This window comes from Mobula birostris, chromosome 7 (assembly GCF_030028105.1).
Source record: "Mobula birostris isolate sMobBir1 chromosome 7, sMobBir1.hap1, whole genome shotgun sequence".
Classification (NCBI taxonomy): Eukaryota; Metazoa; Chordata; class Chondrichthyes; order Myliobatiformes; family Myliobatidae; genus Mobula; species Mobula birostris.
In genome coordinates this window covers 167,062,300-167,086,072 of record NC_092376.1, presented here as the reverse complement: position 1 = coordinate 167,086,072, position 23,773 = coordinate 167,062,300, and the positions used below count along the sequence as shown (strand labels likewise).

The window sequence follows — 23,773 nt, the reverse complement described above, 5'->3', positions numbered from 1 at the left end:
TAAAGGGCTCCTCCAGTCAAGATAGTGTCGAGCTGTGGTCTTTGTTAAGGTTGTGGCTCAGAGTTAGCTTTAGTTTTAGTTTTTTTAAGTTTGTAGGGATTGCTTTGGGGTCAGAGCGGGGATTTAGGGGTCAGGTTAGGGAATAGAACATAGAACATAGAACATAGAAAACCTACAGCACAATACAGGCCCTTCAGCTCACAAAGCTGTGCCGAACATGTCTGTGCCTTAGAACTACCTAGGCTTTACCCACAACCCTCTATTTTTCTAAGCTCCATGTAGCCATCCAGGAGTCCCTTAAAAGACCCTATCGTTTCCGCCTCCACCACCACTGCCGGCGGTGTATTCCATGCCTTCACCACTCTCTGCATAAAAAACTTACCCCTGACATCTCCTCTGTACCTGCTTCCAAGCACCTTAAAACTATACCCTCTCGTGCTAGCCATTTCAGCCCTGGGGAAAAGCCTCTGACTATCCACACGATCAATGCCTCTCATCATCTTATACACCTCTGTCAGGTCACCTCCCATCCTCCAAGGAGAAAAGGCCAAGTTCACTCAACCTATTTTTTTTTTCTATTCTCATAAGGCATGCTCCCTAATCCGGGCAACATCCTTGTAAATCTCCTTTGCACCCTTTCTATGGTTTCCACGTCCTTCCTGTAGTGAGGCGACCAGAATTGAACACAGTGCTCCAAGTGGGGTCTGACCAGAGTCCTATATAGCTGCAACAATACCTCTTGGCTCTTAAACTCAATCCCACAATTGATGAAGGCTAATGCACTGTATGCCTTCTTAACCACAGAGTCAAACTGCATAGCAGCTTTGAGTGTCCTATGGACTCGGACCCCAAGATCCTCCACACTGCCAAGAGACTTACCATTAATACTATATTCTGCCATCATATTTGACCTACCAAAATGAACCACCTCACACTTAACTGGGTTGAACTCCATCTGCCACTTCTAAGCCCAGTTTTGTTCCTATCAATGTCCCGTTGTAACCTCTGACAGCCCTTCGCACTATCCACAACACCTCCAACCTTTGTGTCATCAGCAAATTTACAAACCCATCCCTCCACTTCCTCATCCAGGTCATTTATAAAAATCACAAAGAATAGGGGTCCCAGAACAGAACCCTGAGGTACACCACTTGTCACCGGCCTCCATGCAGAACATGACCTGTCTACAACCACTTTTTTGTCTTCTGTGGCCAAGCCAGTTCTGGATCCACAAAGCAATGTCCCCTTGGATACCATGCCTCCTTACTTTCTCAATAAGCCTTGCATGGGGTACATTATCAAATGCCTTGCTAAAATCCATATACACTACATCTACTGCTCTACCTTCATCAATGTGTTTAGTCACATCCTCAAAAAATTCAATCAGGCTCGTAAGGCACAAACTACCTTTCACAAAGCCATGCTGACTATTCCTAATCATATTATGCCTCTCCAAATGTTCATAAGTCCTGCCTTTCATGATCTTCTCCATCAACTTACCAACCACTGAAGTAAGACTCACTATCTATAATTTCCTGGGCTATCCCTAATCCCTTTCTTGATAAGGGAAAAACATCCACAACCTTCCAATCCTCTGGAACCTCTCTCGTCCTCATCGATGATGCAAAGATCGTTGCCAGAGGCTCAGCAATCTTCTCCCTCATTTCCCACAGTAGCCTGGGGTACATCCCGTCCGGTCCTGGTGACTTATCCAACTTCATGCTTTCCAAAAGCTCCAGCACATCCTCTTCCTTAATATCTACATTCTCAAGCTTTTCAGTCCACTACAGGTCATCCCTACAATTTGCAAGATCCTTTTCCGTAGTGAATACTGAAGCAAAGTATTCATTAAGTACCTTCCTTATCTCTTCCAGTTTCATACACACTTTTCCACTGTCACACGATTGGTCCTATTCTCTCACATCTTATCCTCTTGCTCTTCACATACTTGTAGAATGCCTTGGGGTTTTCCTTAATCCTGTCCGCCAATGCCTGCTCATGGTCCCTTCTGACTCTCCTAATTTCATTCTTTAGCTCCTTCCTACTAACCTTATAATCTTCTAGATTCCTAACATAACTTAGTTTTTTGAACCTTTCGTAAGCTCTTCTTTTCTTCTTGACTAGATTTACAACAGCCTTTGTACACCACAGATCTTGCACCCTACCATCCTTTCCCTGTCTCATTGGAACGTACCTACACAGAACCCCACACAAATATCCCCTGAACATTTGCCACATTTCTTCTGTACGTTTCCATAAGGACATCCGTTTCCAATTTATGCTTTCAAGTTCCTGCCTGATAGCTTCGTATTTCCCCTTATTCCAAGTAAACGCTTTCCTAACTTGTCTGTTCCTCTCCCTCTCCAATGCTATGGTAAAGGAGATAGAATTGTGATCACTATCTCCAAAATGCTCTGCCACTGAGAGACCTGACACCTGACCATGTTCATTTTCCAATACCAGATCAAGTACAGCCTCTCCTCTTGTAGGCTTATCTATATATTGTGTCAAGAAACCTTCCTGAACACACCTAACAAACTCTACTCCATCTAAACCCCTCACTATAAGGAGATGCCAATCAATATTTGGGAAATTAAAATCTCCCACCACAACAACCCTGTTATTATTACTCCTTTCCAGAATCTGTCTCCCTATCTGCTCCTCGATGTCCCTGTTACTATTGGGTGATCTATAAAAAGCACCCAGTAGAGTTATTGACCCCTTCCTATTCCTAACTTCTACCCACAGAGACTCCGTAGACAACCCCTCCAAGACTTCCTCCTTTTCTGCAGCCGTGACATTATCTCTGATCAACGGTGCCATGCTCCCACCTCCTTTGCCTCTCTCCCTATCCTTTCTGAAACATCTAAAGCCTGGCACTTGAAGTAGCCATTCCTGGCATTGCACCATCCAGTCTCTGTAATGGCCACAGCATCATAGCTCCAAGTGCTGATCCATGCTCTAAGCTCAACTGCTTTATTCATGATACTCCTCTCATTAAAGTAGACACATCTCAAACCATCGGACTGAGCGTGTCCCTTCTCTATCACCCTTTTGCGCTGTCTCCAAGCTTTCTCTATCTGTAAGCAAACCTCCCTTTCCTCAGTCACTTCAGTTCAGTTTCCACCCCCCAGCAATTCTAGTTTAAACTCTCCCCAATAGCCTTAACAAATCTTCCCACCAGGATATTGGTCCCCCTCGGATTCAAGTGCAACCCATCCTTTTTGTACAGGTCACTCCTGCCCCAAAAGAGGCCCCAGTGATCCAGAAATCTGAATCCCTGCCCCCTGCTCCAATCCTTCAGCCACGCATTTATCCTCCACCTCATTCTATTCTTATACTCACTGTCATGTGGCATAGGCAGTAATCCCGAGATTACCACCTTTGAGGTCTTGCTTCTCAACCTTCCTTCCTAACTCCCTGTAGTCTGTTTTCAGGACCTCCTCCCTTTTCCTACCTATGTCATTGGTACCAATATGTACCACGACCTCTGGCTGTTCTCCTTCCCACTTCAAGGTATTGTGGACGTGATCAGAAACATCCCGGACCCTGGCACCTGGGAGGCAAACTACTGTACTATCTGTGTTTCTTTCCTGCATCCACAGAATCGCCTAACTGACCCCCTAACTATAGAGTCCCCTATCACTGCTGCCATCCTCTTCCTTTCCCTACCCTTCTGAGCCACAGGGCCAGACTCTGTGTCAGAGGCACGACCACTGTTGCTTCCCCCAGGTAGGCTGTTCCCCCCGCCCCCCAATACTCAAGCAGGAATACTTATTGTTAAGGGGGTTCAGCAATTGGGGTACTCTCTAGTACCTGCTTCTTGCCCTTCCCCTTCCTGACTGTTACCCACTTCTCTGAAACCTATGGTCCCGGGGTGACTACCTGCCTTATAGCTCCTCTCTATCACCTCCTCACTCTCCTTGACCAGATGAAGGTCATCGAGCTGCAGCTCCAGTTCCCTAATGCGGTCTCTAAGGAGCTGCAGCTTGACGCAACTGGTGCAGATGTGGTCGTCCGGGAGGCTGGGAGCCTCCAGGACCTTCCACTGACACCAAGCACAGAATAGGGAGAGGGATGTGGTAAATTAGAGGGCAGGCAGGAGTCTAAGCCTCCACTCCATGTACGAAGGCCAGCAACTTGAACATAGTTAGATGTTGGGCTGGCAGACCAGTGAGGACAAGGTGAAGTTCCATGCAGAGAGGAGGCACGAGGACCGGTGACCCCTCCTAGATATGCGAGCTGGCAAGACTGGTGTTCAAGGCCTAGTGTTCATCAGCACATCTAGCGTTAGAATCCTGGTGTTTGGGTTCTCATCCACAGTCCTTACTTGTCATCATTGGTGATTCTTGGGCCAATGCCGAAGATCAAAGCCTGAAGGTCAATCGGAAGTCCAGACGTTAAGGCCTGATGGCTGAACCCCCGAGTCTGTGAATCTCTGCGGGTCTGTTGGGGAAGTCAGAGGCCCAGTGGCCGTGAATCCAGGAATCTGCTGGAGGCTGGAAGCAGAGGTCGACTGGGGATAGAGGACTGTTCATGTGTGTGTGTGTGTGTGGGTGGGTAGGAGAGAGGGTGGAACGGGGCTTGTTGTGCTGTTGTTGCTTTGTCATTTATTGAGTACTGTTTTGTTCTTTCAAGCGTTGAGGGCTTGCTATGTTGGCGCTGGGATGTATGGCGACACTTGTGGGTTGTCCCCAGCACATCCTTGGATGTTTTCATTGTTAACACAAATGACATTTTCACTCTAGGCTTCGATGTAAATAAATCTCATTCTGAAATAAAGCTGAACCTGACTCCATTTTGAACAGAAGTTAGTTTGCATATGAAGATAAAATTGCAAACTTAGTAGACACCTCGACACAACCGGGCCAGTTCTGTTATTTGTTAACAGGTCATCGGAAAATGACTACTTTGTGACTGATTTTCAGGGCCTAAAGACTTGAGCGAGAAGAGAGGAGAAACATGGAGGCGGGATGGTTTATAAAAAGAAACCCTCGATCGTCATGGGATGCGTAACTCAAACATACTGGTTATGAGAACTTTATTTTCCATCAATCATCAGGTCCCAGTGCAATTTCTGTTTATTATAAGGTTCTATTATAAAATACATTTTCAAGACAGTTAGTTCTTCTTGGTTAAACAAAATTGCTTGATAAAATATCAAGAGATTCTGCAGATGCTGGAAATCCACAGCAACAGACACAAAATGCTGGAGGAATTCAGCAGGTCAGGCAACACCTATGGAGAAGAATAAAGAGCTGACGTTTCGGGTTGAGGTTCTTCAGGACTGGAAAAGAAGGGTAAAGAAGCCAGAATAAGATGTGAGGAAGTGGAATAAGAAGGTGGGGTGGGGGGTAGGAAGAGGAAGAAGTACAAGCTAGAAGGTGAGAGGTGAAGCCAGGTAAGGGGGAAAGTGGATGGGTGGGGGAGGAGGGATAATGTGAAAAACTGGAAGGTGATAGGTGGAATAGGTAAAGGGTACCTTTATGTTTCTGTATTTTCAGCCCTTTACTTATTCCACCTATCACTTCCCAGCTTCTCACTTCATCCCCCTTCCTCCATTCAACTGCCTTCCCCCTCATCTGGCTTCAACTATCACCCTTCCATCTTGTCCTCCTGCCCTCCCCTCCTTCTTATTCTGGTATCTTCCCCCTTCCTTTCTAGTCCCAATGAAGGCTCTCGACCTCAAAATATTGGCCTGCTATTCCTCTCCATATATGTTGCCTGTCCTGCTGAGTGCCTCTTGCGTTTTGTATGTCTTACCCTGGATTTCCAGCATCTGCAGAGTCTCTTGCATTTAAAAGTGACCTGATGGCTTTTTCTTCTGTCGAATTGGGGGAATGTCAGATGAATACATTGTGCTGTGGGGCCAAGAACATGCCGATTTCAATCTGAGCTGAATTGGCTGATTTCAGCCATTTGAGGCTGTCTGATTGACTTTTGGCTAAGGAAGGGGACAATCAGCAAACTCTTCACTCTCAAATGGAATTCCGCACAAAGACATTAATGCACTTCACATAAAGCACTTATAAGAGGGAGTAGATTTCATCTGTTTTAGTGATGTTGAAGGGAAAAATAAGTATTGGCCAGAGCACAGGGGAAGTATTACCGCTTTCAGCCAAATGATGCCATTGAGACTTAACTCAATATCTTGTCTTGTTTCAAAGACAGCAATTCAATTGGTCCCTTCACGTTGCGCTGAAGTGTTACTCCTTTTGTATTTGAGTCCCTTGGTTGGCATCAAGCCACCATTTTTTAATTGACTCTAATAAAGTGACATAAAGCAAAAGAGTGGGAAGAGAGACAGAAAGAAAAACAGAGAACAGCAGGAAATAATGTGAGGTCGATAGAGAAATTAACTGAATTGGCTAATTGGTGAGTGATTTATTATTGTTCCATGTATTGAGATACAGTGAAAAACATATTATTCGGCAAATAATTTCATACGTAAGTATATCAAGGTCATACCAAGGGAAAATGATAACAGACTGCAAAATATCATCAACACAAGAGATTCTGCAGATGCTGGAAATCCAGAGGGACACATAAGAAATGCTGGAGGAACTCAACAGGTCAGGCAGCATCTATGGAGAGGAATAATGAGTTGAGGCTTCGGGCCAAGATCCGTCCTGACTTGCCCAGTCCCGATGAAGTGTCTCGTCCCAAAATGTCAACTCTTTATTGCTCCCCGTACATGCTGCCTGACCTGCTAAGTTCCTCCAGTTTGTGTGTGTTATGAACAGAGTACAGAATACGGTGTTAACCATTACCGAGAAAGTACAGTTCAGGTAGAGAGAGTACAAGAACCATACTGAGGTAGACTGAGGGATGAAAGTTTGTTAACAGGTGGTGGTTGTTGTAGGATCACTGGTGAGGGTATCAGTGATACTGTAACCAAGCAGTGTTCACTTTTGTTTCCCGCTCTCCCATTTTGGACACTCGAACAGTGTGTGTTGTGGCAGCGGAAACTATTGTGCAGGAAACTGCAGGGTATGGTGTAGGAGGTAAACAGGATACTAGTCATACGTTACGTGAACTGAAAACAAACGTACTAGGAATAGTGAATCTGTCAGCATCCGAGGAGAGAGAAACTGAGCTAACATATCAGGACAACGATCTTTCACCAGAATAGGAAAACCAATTTCCATTTTTGATGTGGATTATTAACCTAAAATATTAAATGTTTCTGAATTCACAGATGCTGGGTCTTCCCAGCATTTTCTGCTTATATTCCAGATTTTCAGCAGCTACTGTTGTCTTTTTCTGTTTGGATATACAGTATATTATCAGGTGCTGTCATTTAAAATATTATGTTTATTGTAAATAGTATCAGTAGATTTCCACACATCTAATAAGGAGAAAATACAATATTAGTTACATCATCCCTCATGACACTGTATCAGCATAAAGTGATAATGTTATCACAGATTTCTTTTTATAACATACCTTAGGAATTATGTAAAGGAAACCGCTATGTCTGAGTTTACAATGTTTCTTTAATGATCTCATCCAGCCTATAATGAATAAATACATGGTTAAAGTATGCAGAGAGCATAGTGAACTGAATTTGTGACATCATCTCTCACCTTTCAAGTCAGCAGCTTAAAGTAGGTGATCGTTGAAATAAAATAACAATTGTCAAAATTTAGTATTCTAAAATTCCGAAATGAAGTCGGGTTTTTTCTGAATCCTTACTGGAAGTGAAATTACACACCTGTAATGTTTGAAGATCGGGATATAATGCAGTGGTTATTTAACGTGAAGATGGTCATGTTCATAGTTGGCCTGTTTTATTTCAAACCATAACTCAGGTATCGTGGGCACGTGGCCAAGTGGTTGAGGCATTGGACTAGCGACCTGAAGGTCGTGAGTTCGAGCCCCAGCCGAGGCAGCGTGTTGTGTCCTTGAGCAAGGCCCTTAATCACACATTGCTCTGCGACGACGCTGGTGCCACTGTATTGGCCCTTGCCCTTCCCTTGGACAACATTGGTGTCGTGGAGAGGGGAGACTTGCATACAACCTTGCCCAGGCCTGCGCCCTGGAGAGTGAAGACTTTCCAGGTGCAGATCTATGGTCTCGCAAGACTAACGGATGCCTTAATATAACTCAGGTATTGTTTCCAGGAAGTACATATTAACTACTGCCAGAGCTGGTAACCCTACCCAAAGGTCAGATACTCCACTGCAGAGGAAAACTCATGAGGTTTTGTTCTTAAATGTCAGTTATAGAATGACTTAGTAACAGTACATCCCCTCAACTTGGGTTCCTAGTGGCAACCACCTCCCCCCTTCACCCTGCCCCTCCTTCCGTGGCTGAGAATTTATGAATTTGGCGGCACAGTAGTGTAGTGGCTAGCACATCACTTTACAGCGACATCGTCCTGGATTCAATTCTGCTGTCTGTAAGGAGTCCCCACATTCTCCCTGTCACTGAACAGCTTTCATCCAGGTGCTCTGGTTTCCTCTCACATTCCAAAGACCTACGGGTGAGTACGTTAACTGGTCACATGGGTGTAATTGGGTGGTGCGGGACTGTGGGCAGGAAGGGCCTGTTAGCATGCTGCATCTCTAAATAAGTAAAATACTTCATATGTCAGTAAGCTGCACAATTCTGAACTCTTCTCCGATCTGGGAGAGGTCCAAATAACGGTAATGATACAGTAATGAATGTGAAATGCAGTGAGAGCTCAAGCTCCCAGTCTGTATCCGGGTGTTGTTTCATCCCTATCTGCACTTTGTCCAGACAGGTCAGGGTTGGCTTTAGTCCGGAGCCCTTGAAAACTGACCACTGCCAAGGCTCCCCGTCTGGGATGGTCAGGTCAGAAGGAGCATGCTGACTAAACCTCCTTGGTTCCAGGCTAAGTCAATGGTGCCAGTAAAGGAGGAGTAAATATGACCAGAAATGAGTGAAGGGGAAAATGTTCTGTAGGTCTCATTTTTACTGCTAGTGACTATCACTAGTCACCTGCCTTTATCAACACATTGACCATTTAATCCTCTTTCAGAAGTCCATTCAGAAGTTTTTTGAATGTGGTGGCTGTTCGGCGTCCTGCTAATTGTTCTTCACTTGCATGGGAAGGAACAGGATTGCTTTCTGCCCAGCGTTGGTTTTCGGCCCTGGCTTGGCATTCCCATTCTTTCGAATGGCGACGTACCAGTTCCTCTCCAAGTACTCTTTCGATCTGTACGTGTTATAGCCATTCTCCTCCAGGGTTTCCAGGAAGAAGCATTCTTCTGTCGGAGATGGCTGCGAATAAATAGAAGGAATAAAACTGATTGAAATGAAAATAGCTCCCCCTGGTGGCTGAACCAGTAAAGTTTTTGACAAGGAAGATCCCGGTCCAAACATGAAGCCAAAATCAAACTACCAAGTCTCCATTGAATATGAAGTACTTGTGTTTTGGAATTCAGGGTCATGTTGTTTGTTTTATGCTCTCCAACTGTGAGTCCCAATGATGTAGCAATGATGAACACCAAGCTTATTCCATTATACAATTTTCAGAGTTCAAAGTAAATTTATTATCAAGGTACACTCAGTATATGTCACCATATATTACCCTGAGATTCATTTTCTTGTGGGAATTCACAGAAAATGTAAAGAAACACAGTAGAATCAATGGAAAACTACACGTAAAGATGGACAAACAACCAATGTGCATTCGAAGACACAAAAAACAAATAATAATAATATTAAATAAATAAGCAATAAATATTGAGGATCTGAGTTGTAGAGTCCCTGAAACTGAGTCCATAGGTTGTGGAATAGCTCGGTGTTGAGGTGAGTGAAGTTATCAACACTTGTTCAGGAGCCTGATGGTTGAGGGGTAATAATTGTTTCTGAACCTGGTTGGGGCGGGGGGGGACCTAAGACTTCTGTACCTCCTTCCTGATCCTACAACATGAATTCTTACAACTGTAGCAATTTATTCTGTACTTCATTTTTTATTTAGATTTCTTGATTCTTTTACTTATTTTTTAAATGTATTTATAAGGCAACAGGCCCTTCCCGCACCACCCAATAACACCCATGTGAACAATTAACCTACTAACCTGTAGGTCTTTGGACTGTGGGAGGAAACCAGAGCACCCGGTGGAAACCCACATGGTCACGGGGACAACGTACAAACTCCTTACAGACAGCAGTGGAGTTGAAGCTGGGCCGCTGGCGCTGGCTGTAAAGCATTGCACTAACCGCTATGCTACCGTGCTGTTATTCTTTTAACCTCGTACTGCCTCCATCCTCATCATTGTTATGTGCCTTAATTCGCTATTGTAGTAAAGTGGTTGGAAAGGCTGGAATGCAAGTTTTTCACCGTACCTCGAAACCTTGGCTACGGCACAAGATCAAAATAAGTTGCAGAAACTTGTAAAGTTAGTCAGCTCTACCTTGTCCAGCCTCCGTAGTCTCCAAGACATCTTCAAGGAGCAGTGCCTAAGGATCCCCACCACCCAGGGCATGCCCTCTTCACACTGTTACCATTGGGAAGGAGGTACAGAAGCCTGAAGGCACACATTCCGCGATTCTGGAACAGCTTCTTCCCCTCTGTCATCTGGTTTCTAAATGGATGTTGAACCCATTAACACCACCTCACTGCTTCTATATTTCTGGGTTTTTCTGCACTGCTTATTTTAACATAACTATTTAATAAACATATACCTACTTAATATAACTCAGTTTCTTTTTCACTCTATTTATTTATCATGTATTGCCTTGTGCTGCTGCTGTAAAGTTAACAAATTTCACGACATATGCCAGTGATATTAAACCTGATTCTGATATAGAAACATAGAAACATAGAAAATAGGTGCAGGAGTAGGCCATTCGGCCCTTCGAACCTGCACCGCCATTTATTATGATCATGGCTGATCATCCAACTCAGAACCCCGCCCCAGCCTTCCCTCCATACCCCCTGACCCCCGTAGCCACAAGGGCCATATCTAACTCCCTCTTAAATATAGCAATGAACTGGCCTCAACTGTTTCCTGTGGCAGAGAATTCCACAGATTCACCACTCTCTGTGTGAAGAAGTTTTTCCTAATCTCGGTCCTAAAAGGCTTCCCCTCTATCCTCAAACTGTGACCCCTTGTTCTGGACTTTCCCAACATCGGGAATAATCTTCCTGCATCTAGCCTGTCCAATCCCTTTAGGATCTTGTACATTTCAATCAGATCCCCCCTCAATCTTCTAAATTCCAACGAGTACAAGCCCAGTTCATCCAGTCTTTCTTCATATGAAAGTCCTGCCATCCCAGGAATCAATCTAGTGAACCTTCTTTGTACTCCCTCTATGGCAAGGATGTCTTTCCTCAGATTAGGGGACCAAAACTGCACTCAATGCTCCAGGTGTGGTCTCACCAAGGCCTTGTACAACTGCAGTAGTACCTCCCTGCTCCTGTACTCGAATCCTCTCACTAAAAATGCCAGCATACCATTCGCCTTTTTCACCGCCTGCCGTACCTGCATGCCCACTTTCAATGACTGGTGTATAATGACACCCAGGTCTCGTTGCACCTCCCCTTTTCCTAATCGGCCACCATTCAGATAATAATCTGTTTTCCTATTTTTGCCACCAAAGTGGATAACTTCACATTTATCCACATTAAATTGCATCTGCCATGAACTTGCCCACTCACCCAACCTATCCAAGTCACCCTGCATCCTCTTAGCATCCTCCTCACAGCTAACACTGCCACCCAGCTTCGTGTCATCCGCAAACTTGGAGATGCTGCATTTAATTCCCTCATCCAAGTCATTAATATATATTGTAAACAACTGGGGTCCCAGCACTGAGCCTTGCGGTACCCCACTAGTCACCGCCTGCCATTCTGAAAAGGTCCCGTTTATTCCCACTCTTTGCTTCCTGTCTGCTAACCAATTCTCCACCCACACCAATACCTTACCCCCAATACCGTGTGCTTTAAGTTTGCACACTAATCTCCTGTGTGGGACCTTGTCAAAAGCCTTTTGAAAATCCAAATATACCACATCCACTGGTTCTCCCCTATCCACTCTACTAGTTACATCCTCAAAAAATTCTATGAGATTCGTCAGACATGATTTTCCTTTCACAAATCCATGCTGACTTTGTCCGATCATTTCACCGCTTTCCAAATGTGCTGTTATCACATCCTTGATAACTGACTCCAGCAGTTTCCCCACCACCGACGTTAGGCTAACCGGTCTATAATTCCCCGGTTTCTCTCTCCCTCTTTTTTAAAAGTGGAGTTACATTAGCCACCCTCCAATCCTCAGGAACTAGTCTAGAATCTAACGAGTTTTGAAAAATTATCACTAATGCATCCACTATTTCTTGGGCTACTTCCTTAAGCACTCTAGGATGCAGACCATCTGGCCCTGGGGATTTATCTGCCTTCAATCCCTTCAAGTTACCTAACACCACTTCCCTACTAACATGTATTTCGCTCAGTTCCTCCATCTCACTGGACCCTCTGTCCCCTACTATTTCTGGAAGATTATTTATGTCCTCCTTAGTGAAGACAGAACCAAAGTAATTATTCAATTGGTCTGCCATGTCCTTGCTCCCCATAATCAATTCACCTGTTTCTGTCTGCAGGGGACCTACATTTGTCTTTACCAGTCTTTTCCTTTTTACATATCTATAAAAGCTTTTACAGTCCGTTTTTATGTTCCCTGCCAGTTTTCTCTCATAATCTTTTTTCCCCTTCCTAATTAAGCCCTTTGTCCTCCTCTGCTGAACTCTGAATTTCTCCCAGTCCTCAGGTGAGCCACTTTCTCTGGCTAATTTGTATGCTTCTTCCTTGGAATTGATACTATCCCTAATTGCTCTTGTCAGCCACGGGTGCACTACCTTCCTTGATTTATTCTTTTGCCAAACTGGGATGAACAATTGTTGTAGTTCATCCATGCAACCTTTAAATGCTTGCCATTGCATATCCACCGTCAATCCTTTAAGTGTCATTTGCCAGTCTATCTTAGCTAATTCACGTCTCATACCTTCAAAGTTACCCCTCTTTAAGTTCAGAACCTTTGTTTCTGAATTAACTATGTCACTCTCCATCTTAATGAAGAATTCCACCATATTATGGTCACTCTTACCCAAGGGGCCTCTCACGACAAGATTGCTAATTAACCCTTCCTCATTGCTCAAAACCCAGTCCAGAATAGCCTGCTCTCTAGTTGGTTCCTCGACATGTTGGTTCAAAAAACCATTCCGCATACATTCCAAGAAATCCTCTTCCTCAGCACCTTTACCAATTTGGTTCACCCAATCTACATGTAGATTGAAGTCACCCATTATAACTGCTGTTCCTTTATTGCACACATTTCTAATTTCCTGTTTAATACCATCTCCAACCTCACTACTACTGTTAGGTGGCCTGTACACAACTCCCACCAGCGTTTTCTGCCCCTTAGTGTTACGCAGCTCTACCCATATCGATTCCACATCTTCCCGGCTTATGTCCTTCCTTTCTATTGCGTTAATATCTTCTTTAAGCAGCAACGCCACCCCACCTCCCCTTCCTTCATGTCTATCCCTCCTAAATATTGAATATCCCTGAACGTTGAGCTCCCATCCCTGGTCACCCTGGAGCCATGTCTCTGTGATCCCAACTATATCATAATCATTAATAACAATCTGCACTTTCAATTCATCCACCTTATTACGAATGCTCCTTGCATTGACACACAAAGCCTTCAGGCGCTCTTTTACAACTCTCTTAGCCCTTATACAATTATGCTGAAAAGTGGCCCTTTTTAATGCTTGCCCTGGATTTGTCGGCCTGCCACTTTTACTTTTTTCCTTAGTACTTGTTGCTTCTACCCTCACTTTACACCCCTCTGTCTCTCTGCACTGTTTCCCATCCCCCTGTCATGAACTAACCTCCTCACGCCTAGCCTCTTTAATTTGATTCCCACCCCCCAACCATTCTAGTTTAAAGTCACCTCAGTAGCCCCCGCTAATCTCCCTGCCAGGATATTGGTCCCCCTAGGATTCAAGTGTAACCCGTCCTTTTTGTACAGGTCACGCCTGCGCCAAAAGAGGTCCCAATGATCCAAAAACTTGAATCCCTGCCCCCTGCTCCAATTCCTCAGCCACGCATTTATCCTCCACCTCACCGCATTCCTACTCTCACTGTCGCGTGGCACAGGCAGTAATCCCGAGATTACTACCTTTGCAGTCCTTTTTCTCAACTCCCTTCTGACAATAATAAACCAATTACCTGTTTACTTACATTTTCCATAGGTAATTTATATCTCAGCTTCAAATCATTTCTCTTTGTGCCCTGACATAACAAAACTAGATTCATCTTTGAATTTTCCATTGACTTTGGTTCCAATTTCCATGACCCTTTGTATAAAGATGGGTCTTCAATTGAATTTTATGACCCTTGTCCTTCATCCCTGTACTAACGTAAAAAAAAAGATTCACCTTAACAACATCGGCAAATCCTTCATTCACATCAAACACCTCAATTAAAGTTGCCCCTTAATCTTTTATTTCTAAGGAAACATGAGCTTAGTCAAAGCAAGTCGCACTATGATTTAGCCCCTTCATGCTAATCATCGTTTCCAATAATTCCTTTATTCTTTTGCGGATGTGGGAGTTGCTGGCAAGTTCTAGCCCATCCCTAACTGACCATGTGGAAGGGCTGGTGAGCTGCTTTCTTGATCCGCTGTAGTGTTGCTGTTCTGGTTTGTCTGGGCTCAGCTGGTCTCAAGCAGGGTTGTGGTTGGAGGCACTTTGATTGACCACAGGCTAAGGGAGGTGAGAGAAATACCCAGGGTTTCTGCTGCTGGTTGTCATCCGGTGATCCTGTTTGAATCCGGACCTGTGTGAATATTAGCTGAGGCCACCAACAATCTAGCTTCATTGTCTCCAACCGTAGTAAAAAAAAAGGCTACCAACAGTCACTGCAAAGAGCTAATGAGAAGATACCATCTGTTGTAGAATGCACGATTCCACAGCCTCCAGGAGAGGAAAGGAGGACACCAAGAACAAAGAAATGTCACCCATTGGTATGCTCTGGGATAAATGAAAGATTTAGTGCAGGAAGTGGACTGCTGGATTGCTCCTGGGAACTTAGTGTTTAGCCATGACAACGTGTCTCCCCATGATCTCAAGAACCTCCGGTGCCTTTCCCAGCTTATGATTTACTTCTGAAGTGCATTCTCCATGGAGCATTTTGGCAGGCAATTGCCAGTTAATGCTGTTTGAGAAAGAATATCGGCCATAGCATCAAAAAACTTCGAAGTCAAGAGATCTTTTTCATCCTTATGAAAAAGCAAATACAGTAGATCTATGGTTTAAAGTTTCATGTGATGGTCAAGACCACTGCTAAAATAACTTTGGAGTCCACAATCTTATGAGGTAGAAATTAGAATATTATTTGCTGATTGAAGGTGGTCTTCGCAATGAACATGTTACACTGTGTGACTTAAGTCAGAGAAATTATATTATAATGCAAGTGTTAGATCTCTATACGAGGAAATCTGCAGATGCTGGAAATCCAAAGCAACACATACAAAATGTTGGAGGAACAGAGCAGGTCAGGCAGCATCTATGGAAAAGAGTACGGTTGACGTTTTGGGCCAGGACCCTTCCTCAGGGCTGGAAAGGAAGGGGAGAAGCCTTCCTTCAGAAACCCTGGGTGTTTCTGTCACCTCCTTGAGGAAGGACTTCTCCCCTTCTTTTTCGGTCCTGATGAAGGGTCTCGGCCCGAAATGTTGATTGTTTACTCTTTTCCATAGATGCTGCTTGACCTGCTGAGATCCTCCAACACCTTGTGCGTGTTGCTTTGGATTTTCAGCATCTGCAGATTTCCTCGTATAGAGATCTAACACTTGCAATATAATATAATTTCTCTGACTTAAGTCACACAGTGTCATGACCATCTACTTTGGCTACTAAATTATGGAATTTTAAAAGTATTGATTGATGCAGTCTTAAGGAAGTTTCATTGCAATGTTGAGGCAGAGTACTCTTCCTTTGAATTGCACTGCACTCTTCAGAACTAGAGTAGTCCGCTCAGCCCTTCTAACTGTGTTCTATCTTATAGAGAAATCAGGGGCAGATTGCACCTTAATTCCAAATACCTGTCACCTTATCTCTGCAACATATCAATAAGATTGAAAGAGTGCGGAGAAAATTTACAAGAACGTTGGCAGGTCTGAGGACCTGCGCTATTAGGGAAAGAGTGGATCGGTTAGGACTTTAATCCCTGTAGCGTAGGAGAATGAGAGGAGATTTGATAGAGGTAAATGCAAGCAGCCTTTTTCCACTGAGGTTGGGTGAGACTCTAGAGGTTAAGGGTGAAAGGAGACGTTTTTAAGAGGAATCTGAAGGGGAACTTCTTCATTCAGAGGGTGGTGTGAGTGTGGAACGAGCTGCCAATGGAAGTATTGGATGCAGGTTTGATTTTAACATTTAAGAGAAGTTTGGACAAGCACGTAGATGGAAAGGATATGGAAGACTATGGATCAGGTGCAGGTTGATGGGACAAGACAGCATAATGTATCCGCGTAAACACGAGGAATTCTGCAGATGCTAGAAATTCAAGCAACACACATCAAAGTTGCTGGTGAACGCAGCAGGCCAGGCAGCATCTCTAGGAAGAGGTACAGTCGATGTTTCGGGCCAAGGCCCTTTGTCAGGACGAACTGAAGGAAGAGCTAGTAAGTAATTTGAAAGTGGGAGGGGGAGGGGGGATCCAAAATGATAGGAGAAGACAGGAGGGGGAGGGATGAAGCCAAGAGCTGGACAGGTGATTGGCAAAACGGATATGAGAGGATCATGGGACAGGAGGCCCAGGGAGAAGGAAAAGGGGGAGGGGGGAAACCCAGAGGATGGGCAAGGGGTATAGTCAGAGGGACGGAGGGAGAAAAAGGAGAGAGAGAGAAAGAATGTGTGTATATAAATAAATAGATGGGGTATGAGGGGGAGGTGGGGCATTAGCGGAAATTAGAGAAGTCAATGTTCATGCCATCAGGTTGGAGGCTACCCAGACGGAATATAAGGTGTTGTTCCTCCAACTTGAGTGTGGCTTCATCTTTACAGTAGAGGAGGCCGTGGATAGACATATCAGAATGGGAATGGGATGTGGAATTAAAATGTGTGGCCACTGGGAGATCCTGCTTTCTCTGGCGGACAGGGTGTAGGTGTTCAGCAAAACGATAATGTATCGGCATTGACTAGATGGGCTGAAGGGCCTGTTTCTGCGCTGTAATGTTCTATAACTCTAAAAATAATCTTTTGCATTGGTTAAGGTCACATTGGAAAGCATTTATTTTACCAGCCCGGACATGCCTCAATGTTGTGAATGCATTGTAAATAAAGAGAAACTACCCAGAGATAAATTGCTCAGTTTTATGAGAGTTATGTGCATGTTTCTAATGCTATTTTAAAGAGGTCTAAAAATACATTGTTGAACACTATGTAATAGAATTTGTGCATTGCTGTAAAACTGTATGAATTGTCAGCTGTTAGCTGTGGTGCTTTAACCTTTTCTGTCAGCTCTACTTTCCCATGCCAGATCAAAACATTTACTTCTGTGTTATTCAATCATCTGTTATTGTTTTATGTGGTTAAAACAGCAATAAAATCACTATTTAATTAATAACCACTTAATTATTTACATTTTAAAAAGTCAACCAGCCAAATTATAATGATACAATATTAAAGATGTTGATAATGTATACCACAATCTTTTGCATGTAATTGGAGGTCTTTTCATGCTTCCAACTTTAGAAAGTATGTGGCTATGTTTTTTTTAATGTGGTCTTTAGTTTAGAAAATGTACACTAAATTCTGCTTGCTTGCTTGCTTTCTTCCCTCCTTCCCACATTCCTTCCTTCCGCCTCTCCCTTCAGCTCTCGTTACATCTCCCCCACCCCTCCTCTGCATGACTTTTTGCCTTTTCCCTCTTTTCCTGTGTGTCTCCCACTCCATCACTCTGTCCTCTCTCTCACTCACTCAACAAGTGCTCCATATCCTCCTTCCCTCTTGCACTTGCTGCCTACAATGGTGTCTCGGGATGTGTCCCTGCATTCAGAGCCGGCAGTGGTGGCAGCGCTGGGCTGGGAGCCAGACACTTACACGTTATGCAAAGAGGTTAGGAGCTGACAGGTTGAGCAACGTAGTTTTCCTTATGCAGGACTCCTCTTGCAGTTATAGAACTGCGGAGCCATACATCTCCGAAACAGTGGACTCAGTTCAGAGATGAGGTGAGTGAAGTTATCAGCTTCCTGAACCAGTGTGGGTAACTTCACTCACCTCAACCCTGAACTGATTCCACAGCCAATGTTCCTGAAGAAGGAGTCTCAGCCCAAAACATCGACCATTTACTCTTTTCCATAGATGCTGCCTGGCCTGCTGAGTTCTATCCAGAATTTTGTGTGTGTTACAACAGCCTATGGACTTATTGTCAAGCACTCTACAACTCAAGTTCTGAGTAATATTTACTTAATTGTTTATTTATGTTTTCTATTTGCTTAGATTGTCTCTTTTTGGACACTGGTTGTTTGTCAGTTTTTATAGGTAGTTTTTCATTGATTCTATTGTATTTCTCTGTTCTGCAAGAAAATGAATCTCAGGGTAGTATATATATGTATTTTCATATAAATTTCCTTTGAACTTTGAGTTCATGCAGACCACTGTAACTTCTTCACCGATCAGGAAGGTCTAGTAGCTGTTTAGCCTCCCCCCCCCACCGCCCCGGATTAGGGTCACCTGGAGCCACGGAAGCAGCAGATGGATGATTGTATGAGCAGCTGGTACATATCACAAGTCCTGGTTATGCCGCCACTGACACCATGCGGACAATATTATTGGTAATGCCTGGGGTCACCCATCTTGTAAAGGCACTGCCCAGAAGGCCATGGCAAGCCACTTCTGTGGAAAGATTTGCCATGAACAATCCTGGTCATGGCAAGACCATGATTGCCCGTGTCATATGACACAGCACAAAACAAACGAGCGATGTGCATTGACCTTCATAAGAGTGGGATGGTAGCATCGTGATCAGCGTCAAGCTTTATGGCGCCAGCAGAAGGGGTTTAATTCCTGCCCGTCTGTAAGAAGTTTCTACGTTCTCCCTGTGACCATGTGAGTTTCCTCTGGGTGCCCTGCCACTCCACAGACGTACAGGTTAGTAAGTTGTGAGCACGTTACTTTGGCACCAGAAGCATGGAGACACCTGCAGGCTGCCCCCAGCACATCATCAGACCACATTGGTCGTTGATACAAACAATGCATTTCACTGTATGTTTTCAGTTTCAATGTTTATGTGGCAAATAAAGCTAATCTTAATCTTAAAGAAAGTTAATCCTTCCCTCCTACGCAGTGTACAATGCTCTGTTGTTCTTACATCGGTGTCCTCTCCAAGAATCTCTTAAGTGTTGCTATTGCATCAGTCTCTACCATCACCCACCACTCTCTCTGTAAAACAAATGACCTCTGACGCCCCCACGAACTTTCCTCCACTCACCTTGAACAGGTGTCCTCTGGTATTGGCTGTTGGCACCCTGGGGAAAAGGCAGCAGCTACCTGCTCTATCTAAGCCTCAATTTGTTTCTTCCAGATTTCCAAGGATATGGGGATTGTGAGGTTAACTGGTGACTGTGAATGGCCCCCAGAGTAAAGGCGGCTGATAGGAATTAGTTGGCGGGGGGGGGAGGACAGGACTATCATTTGTTTTCCATGTGCTCTGTTACATGACATGGGCGATCATGGTCTTTCCATGATCGTGATTATTCTTGGCAAATTTGCCTACAGAAGTGGTTTGTCATTGCCTTCTCCTGTGCCGTGTCTTTACAAGATAGGTGACCCTGTCTTGTCATAATCAGTACTCTTCAGACATTGTCTGACTGGTGTCAGTGGTTCCATAACTTGTGATGTGCACCAACTGCTCGTATGACTATCCATCACCTGCTTCCTCGGCTTTACGTGACACCGATCGGTGCGGGGGGGGGGTGGTTTCTAAGCAGTTGCTATGCTTGCCCAAGGGTAAGCTGCATGCTAGTGCAGTGATGAAGTTCCTTACGTCTCCTTCTGGTGGTGACATATCTCCACCCCACCACCCAGGACAGGACTATAGGGAGGATAAAATGGGATTAGTGCAGAATTAGTATAGATGATTTTTATTGGTTGGCTTGGACCTGGTGAGTGGGTTTCCCAGCCAGGCCACACAATCCTTGGGACACATTTGCCCCAGATTTTGACTCAACCCTGTTGAGCATTTAGTGCTCCCTATTCACCAGTCATCAATATAGTTATCATAGGTTAATGGATGCCCAATTTCCTCGGTAGTGGAAAGGGTACGTTCAGACTAGACACTGGAACTATTGGCTGAAATAAGATCCAGCCAATCAAACAGGCTAAGTCTCCATGCTCGTCAGTGGTCCATCTACTTTAAGCCTCATTTTCATCCTCAGTGAGATATTGGGATTGATGAGTTAGTGCATAGAAGAGTACAGCACAGGAACAGGCCCCTCGGCCCACAGTGTTGTGCTGAACCAGCTAAAAATTAAATCAACCCCTCCCTCCAAGAAAAGAATCTCTCCTACCTACATAATGTCCATATCCCTCCATCTTCCTCATATTCATGTTCCTCTCTAAATGTCTCTTAAAAGCCTCTAACGTATTTGCCACCACCACCATACCAGGTGGTATCTATCACTCTCTGAGTCCAAAAACGTACGCCTCACATCCCTCTTGAACCTACCCACTCTCACCCTCAGGGGAAAAAGATCCTCCCTGCCGACTCTATCTCTGCCTCTCATAACCTTATAAGCCTCTATCAATCCTTCAGAAATTTCAGGGGGGGTTGGACGGAGATGCCAGAAGTGGTTGAGATGAGTACAAAGACAACACTTAGAAGATATTTGGACAGGTAAGTGGGTAAGAAAGATTTAGGGAAATATGGGCTGTATACAGGCTCAGTTGGACATCTTGGTCGGCATGGACAAGTTGAGTGAATGTTCTGTTTCCATGCTCATTACTGCAGAGCTCTAAGAATCTGTGCCATCAAGAAGGATGTTCTGGTGAATAGATTAGTAAGGAAATATTACGTTACTGTGAAAAATAAAGAAACATGCTGTGAATAACTTTGACTATATTTTTTATTACAGGGAGTGATGAGCTGTCGAGCAGGAGGATCAGCTAATATTGCAAGGCTGCGACGATGAATTTCAAGAATCCTTTCTTTCTGACTCGTTTTTCCAGTTTCTTCATTGCTCCGGGGAAGAGCAGCTGTCCTCAGCTCAGTGTTTGCAGGTGAGTAGTGTTTCCTTTGTCTTATAACAGTAATTTACCAAGATGTTACCTCCCCTATACTTATCTCTTCCAGGGGAGCCAAGTTGTAGGCCGTGATTTATGGTTTGACAGGAAAGAGCATGAGAAAGAATAGCAAGGAAGGAAAGCAAAAGAGGGAGGAGTGGGGGGAAGGAAGCTGTTACGGAGAAACACATTTTTGTACAGAGCTCTTTGTGATCAAAGAATCCTTTTCAGGTACAGGGCATGGTTGTATTTCTACTCCAGTAGGATAGAAAATACAAAGGAAGGCTGACATTTACTTCATGCCTTTCCCAAATTTAGGTTGTCAAGGCGTTCAACGGTTCTTTTTGAAATAAGGTCGCTGTGCTAATACAGGAAGCATAGAGAGCTGCTTGAAATCTGCATGTTCTCAGAAATAGCAGTGAAATAATTGAACAATTTTTAAGTAGTGATTTCTGCTGAGTGATAATTGTTGACCAGGATGCCCGAGGAACTCCCATATTTACAGTACTGTACTCTGCAAATGTCTTCCGCACATCTACTGGATATAGCTAGGTGCCTCAGACTTTTACACAGTGCTGTGTTTGTCAACGTGGAGCAGAGCATGAGTTTGTAAATCCGACGGGAGCAAAGGTTGTTGGGAATAGCGATGGTGGAGTGCCACAGGGGGCATGTGGAACAGGTGCCAGAGAAGGAGTGCCAGGGCAGAGCGGGGAGCTGAGTGGTGGCATTGGGTGCAGACACACCAGCCCTGAGACACCAGGCAAGGTCACTTGACTCCAAACAATTGGTTCATTGATCATTACAAAATGTCTCTCTGGTGCTTCCCACTCCCTCCCCTCTGCCTTCACCTTTTCCCAACCATGATTCCCCTCTCCCTGACCCTTTCCCACTCTCACTCCACAATAGAAACTCATATCAGAATAGATTTATCATCATTCACATATGCCATGAACATTAACTTCTCTAACTTCCGCTAATGCCCCACCTCCCCCTCTTACTCCATCTGTTATTTATTTATATACACACATTCTTTCTCTCTCTCTCCTTTTTCTCCCTCTGTCCCTCTGACTATACCCCTTGCCCATCCTCTGGGTTTCCCCCCCCTTCCCCATTTCTTTCTCCTTAGGCCTCCTGTCCCACTATCCTCTCATATCCCTTTTGCCAATCAACTGTCCAGCTCTTGGCTCCATCCCTCCCCCTCCTGTCGTCTCCTATCATTTTGGATCTCCCCTCCCCCTCCCACTTCCAAATCTCTTACTAGCTCTTCCTTCAGTTAGTCCTGACGAAGGGTCTCGGCGTGAAACGTTGACTGTACCTCTTCCTAGAGATGCTGCCTGGCCTGCTGCATTCACCAACAACTTTGATGTGTGTTGCCATGAAATTTGTTCTTCTTTTGGTGGCAGCAGTACAGTGCCATTCATAAAATTACTACAGTATTGTGCAAAAGTTAGGCACCATAGCTATATGTACAGTTTGTGCCTAAGACATTTGTACAGTACTAGATCCTTAGAACAGTGCCGTGAGATCCTTTAGGTCACGTTGAAGGAGCAGGTGAAACCTTAGTTGCTTGACACTGAGAGGGTAGTGAAAATTATTGATTTCTCAATTTCAGCTGATTGATAATTATTGGCCAGAATACCTGAGGGCCTCCCATATTTACAGTACTGTGCACAAGTCTTGGGCATATATATAGCGAAGATGCCTAAGACTTTTGCACAGCACTGTATTTGTCAACGTGAAGTGGGGAGCGAGTTTGTAAATTAGCTGGGAGCAAACCGTTGGGAACGGGGAGGGAGGAGTGCCATGGGAGGAACGTGGGACAGGTGGCAGAGAAGGGTAGTATCCACACCATGCAAGCTGAGGAGAAAGAAACTTGGGAAATGTTGGTCTGTTGATGATGCACAGTACTGTGCAAAAGTCTTAGGGACGTATATATATACTGTATCTAGGGTGCCTGAGACCTTTACACAGTACTGTATTGATTCTGTGTTTTGCACTGTACTGCTGACACAAAAAAAAAGCAAATTTTATGACATATGTGAGTGATGATAAACTGATTCTGATGTGGGTCTCCAGTATGGACTGAGAATAGGAAAAGGGGAGGGGAGGGGAGAGAAGGGAATCGTGGCTGGGAAAAGGAGAAGAGAGGGGAGAGGGAGCGGGATGCACCAGAGAGACATCCTGTAATGATCAACAAACCAATTGTTTGGGATCAAATGACCTTGCCGGGTGTCTCAGGGCTGAGTTCGTCTGCACCAGTACCAACCCCGCACCGGGCACTCCTTCTCTGTCACCTGTGCCACACCCCTCCCATGGTGCTCCAGTCTCATCATTCCCAACATCCTTTGCTCCCACCTGATTGAGAAACTTACTCTCCGCTCCAATTAACAAACACAGTACTGTGCAAATAGATTAAATCACATTGCTGATGATAGACTGCATCAGTAGGAAATTTAGTGTAATTTCACCTTGAGTTTACATTTTGCACCTGAGGTTATAGATTAAGGCATGAGGCCTG

The 23,773-nt window shown here is 44.4% G+C and overlaps 1 protein-coding gene and 1 long non-coding RNA gene across 5 annotated transcripts in view; one reads left to right on the top strand and one right to left on the bottom strand.

Moving 5' to 3' along the window:
- Window positions 1-23,773, top strand: part of LOC140200555 (uncharacterized) — a 124,798-nt gene that overhangs the window by 41,471 nt on the left and 59,554 nt on the right. For both annotated transcript variants that reach the window (XR_011886661.1, XR_011886660.1), the window contains exon 2: window positions 21,108-21,252. This is a non-coding gene — a long non-coding RNA (uncharacterized lncRNA). The remainder of the gene's footprint in view (window positions 1-21,107; window positions 21,253-23,773) is intronic.
- Window positions 6,392-23,773, bottom strand: part of LOC140200554 (fibroblast growth factor 1-like) — a 63,162-nt gene continuing 45,780 nt past the window's right edge. For all 3 annotated transcript variants that reach the window (XM_072264055.1, XM_072264052.1, XM_072264056.1), the window contains exon 4: window positions 6,392-9,246. In XM_072264055.1, the coding sequence (XP_072120156.1) occupies window positions 9,052-9,246 (195 nt within the window). In that variant the 3' untranslated portion in view covers window positions 6,392-9,051. The remainder of the gene's footprint in view (window positions 9,247-23,773) is intronic.